This window comes from Sphaerodactylus townsendi, linkage group LG11, assembly GCF_021028975.2.
Source record: "Sphaerodactylus townsendi isolate TG3544 linkage group LG11, MPM_Stown_v2.3, whole genome shotgun sequence".
Classification (NCBI taxonomy): Eukaryota; Metazoa; Chordata; class Lepidosauria; order Squamata; family Sphaerodactylidae; genus Sphaerodactylus; species Sphaerodactylus townsendi.
In genome coordinates, this window is record NC_059435.1 from 30,342,907 (window position 1) to 30,355,432 (window position 12,526).

The 12,526-nt window shown below is 41.8% G+C and overlaps 1 protein-coding gene across 1 annotated transcript; it reads left to right on the plus strand.

Annotated features, from left to right (window-relative positions):
* Positions 1-4,541: 4,541 nt before the first annotated feature.
* RPL14 (ribosomal protein L14) lies at positions 4,542-12,341 on the plus strand. Its single transcript, XM_048511469.1, has 6 exons — positions 4,542-4,686; positions 6,134-6,235; positions 7,774-7,868; positions 9,058-9,157; positions 10,490-10,543; positions 12,234-12,341. The coding sequence occupies exons 1-6, from the start codon at positions 4,684-4,686 to the stop codon at positions 12,300-12,302; spliced, it is 423 nt and encodes a 140-aa protein (XP_048367426.1). The 5' UTR covers positions 4,542-4,683; the 3' UTR covers positions 12,303-12,341.
* Positions 12,342-12,526: the final 185 nt, after the last annotated feature.

A 12,526-nucleotide genomic window follows, 5' to 3' on the forward strand; every position in this document is an offset into this window, starting at 1 on the left:
GAATGCTCAAAATATTTTTTACTGCAGATCCAAAAAGAAAACTTAAACAGAAGAAAATGAAAATAGGAAGCTTAAAAGAAAAAAAGGTGTGTGGGGGAAAAGATGTCTCTTCTGCCAGAGCAACACACTTGCAGTCACTGATCCTGGATTTTATCAGAGCTAGTGGGTCGAAATAAACCCACACTAGCCAATCTGTCAAAGTAAAAGTTCTCAAAAAGAACTGAGGAGGCCAGAGTTAGACCCACTCTACTCTTTAACCAGATATTTGCCCCTTTCAGTGAGTGCAGCCAAGAGCTAACAAAAGCCATGACTTCTGGAAGTTCACAAATCTTATGTTCTGTTTAGTGGTATCATTCTTAGTTTTCTAGTTCCTTGCATCCAAGACTGCAGTACATATAGTACTATCCTAAGCATGATTATGTGGAATAAGTCCTGTCAAGATTAATGGGGGTTTACCCCAAGGTTTCTGATCTCGTAGGGAAGGTCCAGGGGTTCGTAGCCACAGGGAATGCAGAATTAGCCAGAAGAGAACAAATACTGAAATGAGGTAGTGGGGTATTGCAATGAACTATAAGGGAACATAGTATCATTTGCTTATTAATCATATAAAGAAAAGATCTAATTAATGCAATGCCATTTAAAGAAGATAGCATTTGGACTTTCAAGTTCTGGCCAAATGGAGGCCACAAAGCAAATCAAGCTTTTCGATTTCCACAGAATAGGCTTATGCAATGTGTAAACAATGCACCCACTAGTCAGTCAGTTTGCAGACTCAACTGAAAGACACCCACCTGCTGCAAAAACTACTTTTTAAAAAAAGATGGCTTTGTGAGAGCTGACCTCCACTCAAGAGACTTTTGGACCAAACATTTCCTATGGAAGAAAAAAATTAAACTGCGCACTGAATTCCAAACATTCATGCACATTTCTCCTCTGGGAACCAAAGTGTAATATGCAGAAGTTAAATGACCATCATGCTCCCCGTATTACAAGGTTGCTTAAAAAGTACATGCCCAACAATTCTTTGATCTAAAATAAAAGCACATTTTCTGCCATAAGAGTCTTCTCAAAATCTCCCTAGCAGCTCATTCAAAGGTGTCAGCATCTCAGAAAGCAGATGTCCCTTTACTGGTTATGTTCCAGAGGTGTGGCTGAAAAGGGGTCTACACTAAAGCTTCTATGAGTCAGATGAATGAAGTGTTCATTAGGCAGAGAAATATACATAAGACTACAAAGTACAGAAAGGTTTGGAGGCAATTATTACCAAGAGAGGCCAGAAGTACTGTCTTAGAATCAGAATAGAATCACAGAATTGGAAGAGACCACAAAGGTCATGAAGTCCAATCCCTTGCCATTCAGGAACACACAGTCAAAGCACTCATGACATATGATCATCCATCCCCTGTTTAAAAACCTCCAAAGAAGGAGATTCCACCACTTTCCGAGGCAGTGAATTCCACTGTCTTCTAGCAGATACTGGTAAGTATATTATCAGAGGCAGAGCAATCTGCCACCCCAAGCCACCCCTTTCAACCCTCCCACCACCCTAAGCCACTCTGTTCCATCCTCCATTTCAGCCCTCACTTTTCTACCCTCCCCCCACCCCTCTCCACCCTCTACCTATCCTCACATTCCTTTCTACCTCAAGCCACACTCTTCAACCTGTCTAACCCCAAGCCACAGAGGCACACCCAGGTAAGTGTCAAACCTTGAACAAGGGTGGGGTGGGGGCTGCTACAGCCCCACTAAAGCCCATTGCTGGGGAGATCCTTCCTCTTCCATCCTTTTGTAGATCCCATTGCATCTCCCCAGTAATGGGCTTTGTTGCTAGTAGATTGTTTGGTTGTGGTGAGGGAGGGTAGAAAATTCAAATTTTGCCCCGGGCTCCATTTTTCCGAGCTATGCCTCTGTATATTACACTACATTGCAGAGAACAGAGGAAAAGATAGAAGTGTACACTGACCAGTCTAGAAGCAGAGCAATGGGCAGAAAATGGGCAGAGTAGGATGAATCTGAATAGTATACATGTAAACAGGAACAATTAGGTTCTGTAGCAAGCTAAGAGCAATAGGGGTGATATTTTGCAGAGCAACAATGTTGAGTACAACGATGCACCCTACATAGAATTCCACTCTTCTATCACGCTGGACTCAGCGAGATCTGTTTTATGGATATTTCTTATACTGCTTGATGGGGGTTTCTTTAATGACTTGTTTTATTTTTATATTAGTAATTTATGATTTTGTAGCATTGTTTTGATTTGTAAGCTGTCTCAAGGATGACTCTGGACAGGTGGCATATAAATTCGGACAATAATAAATGATTGCTATTGAGCATGTGCTCTGTTTAGGCTTGTGCTCTGTTAATCTGCTAGTGTAAAAAAAAAAGCATCCCACCCCCTTCTGTTGTTTGTAGAATATAGGTTTCGAAGCCCATAGATCCCTCAACTTGTTGGGACACAAAATACATAATAAACAAAACAATGCTAATGATGATAATAATGATAATAACTCACAGGAGCTAAAAACATCAAACACCAGCCAGTAAAATATACAACATTGTCCTCCCACTCAACCATGCAGAATGTTGCATATAACCAAGTTGCGTATGAATTTTTTAGGTGTCCCAAATATCCTCCTCAGCAACTGTTTAACGTTCTTGAGAACCAGCATGGTCCAGTGCTTAGAGTAATGAAGTAAGATCTGGGAGACCCAGTTTCGAATCCCTACTCTGCTGTGGAAGTTTACTGGCTGAACTTGGACCTGTTTGCGCATGCTCAGCCTAACATACTTCGTAGGGGTTGCTGTGAGAATAAAATGGAGGGGGAATGAAATCTTCACTGAGGAGAAAATGGGGGTGATTGCCACATTTGTTTACAGCCTAACTAAGGATGCCAGTCAGGAAGAAGGTCCAAAAGGTCTTTATTCAAATAAATGGAGCTCAGCCAATGTGGGGGGCGGGGGGGGGGGAGAGACCGTTTTCTTTTAAACAAAGCAGTGAGTAGTACTGGTACATTTGCAGCACATTCCTCTGGAGTTTTCTGTCCATTCCATATTGAGACTTTCCCAGCTTACTAAATGCTTATCTCATCTGGGTTGCTGGCCTGCTCAACCACATCTCCACAGTAACAACCTTGAAACTTTTAAGAAAGAGACATAGTACTGTTCTTCTGAAATATCATAATATTACATGGTATCTTCTCTTACATTTCAGCACCCCACTTTCACAGCTGTTTCTAGGTTTGCTCACTTAAGCTTTTAAGCTGCCTTTAGCTATAAAACCAGTGGTGGGATTCAAATAATTTAACAACCGGTTCTGGTGGTGGGATTCAAATAATTTAACAATTGGTTGTTTTAACAACCAGTTCTGCCGAAGTGGTGCGAACCTGCTGAATCCCACCACTGTATACAACCATTTAAAATGGAAGTTCTTTGGTTCCTGTCCATCAGGGATCCACATGAAATTATATGGAAACACACATATCTGTCACAAGAGTGTAGGTTCTAATAAATTAATCATTCTGCAAGATGCCACAGCATTCTTTATTTTCTTCAGGGATGGGGCGAGATAGAAAGCCAACAAATAAAATAAAATATAAAATTTAAAAGGATATTATTGCCCTATTGCCATTCTACAGTAAACTTGCTTGCCTTGAACCACTGCCTCTTCCGTGAATCTTCTCGCCCTACACCTTCTTGGCGTCCCCTCCTGCTCGCTTCATTACCCGTAATTGGTAGACAGGCTTTTCCAGTAGCAGCCTGGATGCTCTGGAATAACCTCCTCTACTAGTATGCAAGGAAAGCTGCTAGAGTGGATTCCGCACAGTTTATTTATAATGAGTTGCAATCGTTATAAATGAATAAGGGAAAACAAGTTCATTCACAACTATTGTAACTCGTTATAAATAAACTGTTGAATGAGCCTTACTACCGGTACCTCTTCAGAGATGACATCCAGAATGGTTTTGGAGCACGTCTGGGGCCATCTGATTCTGTACGTTTTGTAAGTGTTATTTGGAGAGAGTTGTTTTACCTCTAGTCTGCATTTTTCTTTTTGGTTCATTATTACTGTTTTATTGTGGGTTGTCGTCATCCACCGTTTTGGGGAATGAGCACGGGTTTGTAAATTATTTCAAAACAAATAATGTAGTGCAGCGCTAGGTTTGGTTTACTGTTACTGAGAAGTGCAGGCTACCCGAGAACTGCGACGACAAGTAATAAGAGCAAGGAAACCACACAGCACCTCAATGAGAGCATGCAAACGATCGCTGCTGATGTATTTTTCGCTATAAATTTAATTCACAAAAACTCTGGAATCAGCGCCTGCAAAACCATGCACCCAGCCAACATTTTACTCCTATTATAGCGAGTAAACAGTACGCCACAGCGTCCCCATCTGGCCCAGAGACATAATTTTGCACTTGCTTTCCACAGACACGCATGCGCGTAATCATACTTAACTACCACGCAGAGGTAGAAAAAGAATCCGTCTTCACCCTTACCCGGCTATGCCGCATACGCATGCGTACTAACTATGCGGTGGAAATGGTACATGAACCTCGCTAGGCACCTCCACTACTACCCGGTCTCTCTGCGCCTGCGCACTAAGCTCTAGGAAGTGATATCAGCAACACATCTGAAAGTTACTCTTTCTCTCTTCCGGTCGGCTGGCGGCGTGGCCATCATGGTGAGCGGGCCTGAGGCCTACTCCGCGAAGCTTTTTTCTGCATGGTTTTCGGGACGGGCGGGAGAAGGGGACGGGGCTCCACATAAGTTAGGGGTGCGGGGCGAGGGACGAATGCGGCGGCGGGGGGCAGCAACAGCGGGGCGGGGAAATAGGGATCGCCCCAGGAGCACATGGGGGAGGCTTTTAGGCTGAATGAGAACTGGCCTGGGGAGGGGTTGACCGGGGTTGGGAATGTTGGCGACCCGCGGTCGGTCCATATTTGTTTCTCTTACCGAGACCACGCTGCTCCGCCTTCTGCGCTGCCGCTCCCCGCTAAACCCCAGCCGGGTGGATACTAAAATTGGGGCCTTGAAAAAGAGAAAGTCGGATTTAAACACCCGCAACAGCGTTGAAATTTTGAAGACCTTTGGGCATCTCGTTGCGCTATTCCTTCATTCGCATGTGGATTCCACACAGCATACTTATAACTAGTTGCAATCATAAATGAACTCGTTTTCCCAACGGGTCCATATATAATGATTACAACGCGTTATAAATATGCTGTGCGGAATCCACATGAGCAGATTCGGGCGCCTCGTGCACATTCTTGCGTTTATGTGTCCTAAGAAGCTCAGAGCAGCTCCTCTCTTTTTATCCTAATTCTGTGAAGGAGTGTAACTGATCCAAGGTCTCCCAGTGAGTTCGTAGGAAGGACATGCAGGCCTTCTTCACAGGGTTGTTGGTAGGGATCGGATCATTACTTTCTAACGTGCTTTGGTGGAAAAGATAGAATTGCGAGAGGGGAAAATGGCCAGGCTTTCTTTTCCCTTGCCTCTGTCCCGTCCCCCCCCCCCCCCCTTCCCGTCGTTCTGACAGTGCTGGGCAGTTGATTTCCCCAAATGGAGAAAGTGCCCTGTGTAGAGTTCTGAGACCACTTACTTCAATGGGCTTAAGAGGGAAAAACTTTGCTTAATATTGCATTGTTAGCTGTTCAAGTCACTAACGAAATACACGCTTGACAGGGGATATTACATGCATCTGATACCAAAGGACTTCCGTAATCACTGCATGTATATATCTGTAGTTCTTCACCTTTCGTCCCAAGAGCTCATGGCAGTATACATATTTTCCTCTCCTTTGTTTCAACTTAAGCTATTGATGAGAAATAATAACTAGAGCTCTGGTTTCAGAATTCCATTCTGCCATGAAGATTGTTAAGAGACCTTGAGTCTAACCTACTTCACAGGGTTATTGTGACAATAAAAAGGGAAGCTTCTGTGAGCTTCTTGGAGGGATAAAATGTGCTAGATAAATGCATTTCCTTAAACCTGTTTTGCTGTTTAGGCCATCTATTTCAGGCAATTCTGCTTTTAATTTTTTGTGCTGCTTTAGACTCAAGTTTGTAGTCTAGGTTGATATAATTCAGATTTGTGATGTGAATTGAAAAATTATGCTCTACCCCATTAAGGTGTTCAAACGCTATGTGGAGATTGGTCGAGTGGCCTATATTTCCTTTGGACCACATGCTGGCAAACTGGTAGCAATTGTGGATGTTATCGATCAGAACAGGGTAAGTTTGGAATGCTTAGAAAATGTTTTGAAGTCAAGAGAAGAAACTGCTGATCATTTTTTAAATAGTCCATTCTCTCCTTGTTCTTCCTGTATCAGTTATTTATACTTACGTTTAATTTTTTTGCCAGATGTTTTTAGCTAGTATTAGTAAGCTTGAGATGCCGGCAGAAATTGACTGTGGTGTTGCTTATCTGACATGGATCTTATTTATTTATTTTATTAAATCTATATCCCGCCCTATCTGACCGAAGTCAGGCTCTGGGCAGTGTACAGATATACTGTCTGGCCCAGCTCAGGCATAAATTCTCCTTAAAAACTATCTGACCATGGCTAAAGTCAAGAGGGGGCAACTCTAAATGACCATTTGTTATTATAGGAGGGCTGATGATGATATCGGGACACATGAGTGGCTTCAACTGAAGTCTTGGCAGAACATCTTAAAGACTCTGTTTATGATCCTGCAGGGCCTTGGTGTCAGCTGACAGAGTTCCACCAGACTGGAGCCAGAGCAGAAAAAGCTCTGGTTGAGGCCAGTTGCATGTCCCTGGGGTCAGGGACTACCAAAAGGTTGTTATTGGGAGTGTCGTTTGTGGGCAATGTAGAATGATGCAGTTCTGCAGATAAGATAGTCCCAGACCACTCAGGGCCTTAAAGTTCATAACCAAAACCTTGACCCTGATTCAGAATGTTACTGGCAGCCCAGCTGCTCTCTTACTGATGAACTACTGAAGAGTCCAGCAACTGTGATTTGGACCAGTGCTAGTTTGAATCAGTCTCAAAAGCGGGCCTGCGTAGAGTGAGTTGTAGTACTGCAGCCTGTAGTTGTCCACTGCATGGATTACGGGAGCCAAGTCAGGGTGGGATAAGTAGTAGAAGAAGAAGAGTTTGGATTTATATCCCCCCTTTCTCTCCTGTAGGCGACTCAAAGGGGCTTACAATCTCCTTGTCCTTCCCCCCTCACAACAAACACCCTGTGAGGTAGGTGGGGCTGAGAGAGCTCCGAGAAGCTGTGACTAGCCCAAGGTCACCCATCTGGCGTGTGTGGGAGTGTACAGGCTAATGTACATGGTCTACCTCCCTTTCACCAGTTTCTTCACTTCCGTGTTCTATTAGCTCAGGACAGTGGTACTTTTTTCAAAATTGTTTTACAAATTTGAGTCAAAATTCTCAGAAATAGAACCATATATTTTTAAAAATATCAAACCATGTTCTTGGTTGAGTGGTTATTCTGTAGAGTTTTTTAAAAAATCATATTGTTTCAGCTACTGGGGTTTTTTGGGGTGGGGAGCAAGGAAAGAGCAGAATTTCAGTGTGACCTTCTTTTGTAGCAGCGGAGATCAAATAAGTCTAGAGGTAGATAAAAGGAAAGGTAGGGGAAACTGATGCCATTCGGTTATACTTAGCTGGAAATTAAATTGGTTCAGGGTTTCCTGCCGACTGACTTAGAATAATTTAGTGTTTTTCTGTTGAAGTGAGGGCAAGGATTGTCCATTGTAATGTTGCAAATCTAATCATAAGTTTTATTCCCACTTCAAGGCATTAGTTGATGGTCCCTGCAGTGGTGTCAGACGGCAGGCTTTGCCGTTCAAGTGCATGCAGCTAACTGATTTCGTTCTCAAGTTTCCTCACAGGTTAGTTACCCTAGTAGCCCAAAATCAGTCTCTTTAAGCTATTATTAGTCAATTCCGCACAGCATATTTATAATGCGTCGCAATCGTTCTAAATGAACTCGTTTCCCTTTTTATAAATGGAAAACGAATTCATTTGTAACTATTGCAGTTTATTATTAATATGCTGTGTGGAATCAGCTATTGACTGCCTGCATTATAATTACTGCTGTATAATAGTTGACATTCATGTTCTTGATGTTTGTCTTGTTCCATCCTGTCATGTGGGCATTCTGTAATGTATTGGCATGTTAATTGGCGTGTAAAATTAATATTGATAGTATATTTTAGAAAATAGCAAGTGGTTTCATGGTGTCAGCCTGAAAACTGTTACGATGTAGTAATTATCGTGTATGTTATGTTCAGAATTCAAAGCAGAACTTTTGCAGTGAATTAAACCAGTATTAGAGTTAAACCAGTACAGAGTTCGTGTATCTAATCTGGAGGAACTGCATTTGATTCCCAGCTCTGCCGCCTGAGCTGTGGAGGCTTATCTGGGGAATTCAGATTAGCCTGTGCACTCCCACACATGCCAGATGGGTGACCTTGGGCTAGTCACAGCTTCTCAAAGCTCTCTCAGCCCCACCTACCTTACCGGGTGTTTGTTGTGAGGGGGGAAGGGCAAGGAGATTGCAAGCCCCTTTGAGTCTCCTACAGGAGAGAAAGGGGGAATATAAATCCAAACTCCTCTTCTTCTCTTCTTATCCCACCTAGAGTGGATAAATACATGGTCCATAGAAGGCAGCCAATCCTGTCTGAGGCAGCCAAAACTGCATGAAGTGCTAGTGAGAATTTGGGTTAAAGATCCCAGTTTGACAGTAAATCTGAATGCTCCTCATATGCGAATGTGCCCCTCAAATGGAGAGCATGAGTTCAGGGGTTTTTAAGAGGCTTTACTAGTTCCACCAAAATGGGCTGACTTGTCTGTGCTAGAGACTGTAGGGTGACATAATCATAGATGGAAGGGCAAAACTGAATGAAAAAGTTGATTGCTGTCGATTTTTGCCATCTTACTGTTACATCAAGAAAGGATTCTTTGCAAACAAAACGTATTTTAATTCCTAGCATAACTGTCTTTTGAAACTGATTTGTTAGTTGAAGCAAGAAGTCTGTCATTACAATAACAAATGTGTGTCTTTTTTGGAAAATCTAGTGCTCGCCAGAAGTACGTGCGTGCTGCCTGGGAGAAGGAAAACATTAATGAGAAATGGAAAGCCACAAGATGGGCTCAAAAAATTGAAGCCAGGCAGAAGGTATGCTTTGAAAATTGCATAGCAAAGCACTGTTGAGAACTAAATTGTTGCTGACGCTGTGGCTTGGACAACTGAAATTGACTTTAGTAGTAGTAGTACACAATTTACTTTAGAAGTAGTAGAACAAAAAAGGTATAGCTGTTTTATATTTTTATTTTGCTTCTCAGCCAAAGCTGATCTTCCAAAGCAATTGCCTTGAACTAAATGAACACCCACCCATGGTTATGATGGTTCCATAAAAGATTCTTAGGTGGCTCCTTCCTGCCTCCCATTTGCCAAGTCCTGTAAATGGCAATTGTAGTTTGGAAGATGGGTACTGTAAACTCTTAATGGAGTTTGTTCACAATAGAGAGGTGCCCGACTGCTGACTCTTTCCTCATGTCCTCCACAGTGGCTGTAGATGAAAATGTTCTGCAACTGAAGCCATTTGTTTTTGACATGCTGACTATTTGGAGACTTTATAACTTGAATTTGCTTGAATTTCCAGCAAAATGCTCTTCTAGCTTTAATGCCCTTTATGGTGTAACTGATCGGGCTTTGTTGAGACTTGGTCCCCCACCTTCTGTCTATATTGTTCTTAAAAGCAACGTTACACAGCAGTTAGACCAGTGGTTCTCAACCTTCCTAATGCTGTGACCCTTTAATACAGTTCCTCATGTTGTGGTGACCCCCAACCCTAATATTTATCCATTTTACAGATGGAGAACACTGATCCAGAGAGTCTTAGGCGACCCCTATGAAAGGGTTGTTGGACTCCCCCCCCAGGGGTCGCGACCCACAGGTTGAGAACCGCTGATTTAGAAGATAACAGGACAGTAGCATCAGTGGCTGCAGCCATGACACATACTGTATAAAAATTAGGTTTTCGCTGTTCTCTGTATTATAATTGTCAAAAATAGACTGTCAGCTTTAAACTATATTAAATCGCTCAGTTTTAATTGACCAAGTAATGGGGACAGATTTTAAATGGTAGGCCTCAGCTTGGAGTGGATACTTTGATTTTGATAGCCATTTGTGGTTTTGCTGGGTAAAAGCCGGGATGTCTGCTACGATGAGTAGTTTTGTTAAAATATTAGTTTTTAGAGTTCTCTATTTTCCAAGACACCTGCATTACCCTTCTGATAAGAGTTTTTTTAAAAAAATTCAGACTAAAATTCTCAAAAGAATGTTAATTTAGTGGACTGGATAGTTCTGTTTCACCCTTTTAAAAGAATGCCCCAAATGTTATTTGGTTTTGTGTGGTTCAAACTCCGTGATATTAGGTTACCTTGTAAGGAAGTTTACAGTTCTTACAAATTAAATTAAATTTCATCTTTGAAAATCTTCCCACAGAAAGCCAAGATGTCAGATTTTGATCGTTATAAGGTCATGAAGGCCAAGAAAATGGTGAGTAAACTGCATATATAATTCAGACGCACTTGTTTCAGAACCAATGCAAATTTTACTGGTTGTCTGGCTTTGAAGTTTGTATTACCTTACATTGTCACTTTACATGTATTTTATAATGTACAGTTTTTTCACTTGTTTGCTTTTTCATGAGCTCTGCCTACACATTTACCTGTAATTATGTGGAGAAATGGGAAAATGCAATATATGAATACAGCCAGGGCAGGATAATAACAGGAATTGCTGCAGTTTTGTCTGTATGCATCCCAGTTTGTTTGTCCAGGTGATTGGAAGCCTGCATGTTATCCAGCCCAGGATATGGGTAGAAAAGCAGAGAACCATGAAGTAGTTCTTAGCAAAACAAAATAAACACAATGTATTGTCGAAAGCTTTCAGGGCCAGAATCACGGGGGTGTTGTGGGGTTTCCGGGCTATATGGCCGTGTTCCAGTAGCATTTTCTCCTGACTTTTGGCCTGCATCAGTGGCTGGCATCCTCTGAAGATGGCAGGAGAAAATGGTAGTGGAACACAGCCATACAGCCTGGAAACCCCACAACACCTCAAAATAAACACAACTCTTGAAATTCGATTACCTGTTTTTCCTTAGCACAGGCTTGATCCTTGGGCACTTCTAAAAGTATTCTGAATATATAACTGAGAAAAAAGTTCCTTGTGTTTTTGTAATCTATTACAAAATGAGAACCAGTGGTTACAAGCAAGTGGACTCTAGTCCTCACTCCTTCACATGAGCGGGGGACTCTCATCTGGTGACCCAGATTTGTTTCCCTACTCCTGCATTCCTGCTGGGTGACCCTGGCCTAGCCCCAGTTCTTTGGAACTCTCTCAGCCCCACCTGCCTTACAAGTTGTCTGTTGTGGGCAGAGGAAGGGAAAGGAGTTTGTAAGCCACTTTGGGTCTCGTACAGGAGAGAAAGGCCAGGTATAAAGCCAATCTTTTTTTCTTAGTGACAGGTATGAAGTTATTCTGAAGGCAGTGTTGAAACTCTTAAACCTTTATAATGTACATAAACCTTTTTAATGTACATATAGATGTACCATCTTTTCTCTCAGTTGCCAGCATCTTAAATGACATCCATTTCTACTTGTTGGACTCTTTCTGTCTGTTTTATAGCAGTGTGTTTTCATTTTTAATAGGGACCATGTACCCTTAAAACTATTTGAAATGTGTTTTTTCCATTCTCAGTGTCAGTATTTGTGAGCTTTATGTTCCATTACTCAGTTCGATGAGCTAAAACCTCTGTCTTTTCTACTCGGCAAGAGAACTAAAAGCTTAAAAGTGAAAGACGAAATTCCATATTTATTTATTCAATACGTTTTAACTTTGCCTTTTAATTATAAAGTCTGTGTGGTGTAGTAGTTAGTATCAGGTTGAGATCTGGGAGACCCAGATTCACATTTAGTCCTCTGTCATGGAAGCTTGCTGTGTGACTTGGGGAGCTTACACACCTTCAGCCTAACCTGCTTCACAGGGTGGTTGTGTGAATAAATGGAGGAGAGAATGGTGCGAGCTGTTTTGGGTCTCCATTGCAAGGAAAGATGTGGTATAAATGACATTTTTTAAAACTCAGGAGCTGCTTACATATACTTTCAATAGCCCAAATGCAAACCATGAATAAGGATAATTAAATAGATTTCAGTTCTGCCTTTAAAATAAAATTTGTTTGTTACAGAGAAACAGGATTATCAAGCATGAAGTCAAGAAGCTCCAGAAGGCTGCTGCTCCTCCCAAAAAAGCATAAATTGCCCGCAGTTGAATAAACTCAGTTCATATACTCCCAGTATGTTTCCTTGCGTATGTTTTTTTAACTGAATTGCCTAGAAAATGGAATACTGTGTTTTTACTGCAACTGAACAAAAATTCCAAATCTTGCCACGTGTAAATACATATAGTTCCAAAATAGAGAGCTTTGTTTAAGCAAAATCACATGAAGAGTTTTGAGACTGTTGGAGATACCATGTAGCA

What these genes read in the sequence shown, in the direction of transcription:
- RPL14 (XM_048511469.1), top strand. An exon ending in ATGTTATCGATCAGAACAGG is followed by an intron (nt 6,236 to 7,773) that starts GTAAGTTTGGAA and finishes TCCCACTTCAAG; the next exon opens with GCATTAGTTGATGGTCCCTG. An exon ending in AAATTGAAGCCAGGCAGAAG is followed by an intron (nt 9,158 to 10,489) that starts GTATGCTTTGAA and finishes ATCTTCCCACAG; the next exon opens with AAAGCCAAGATGTCAGATTT.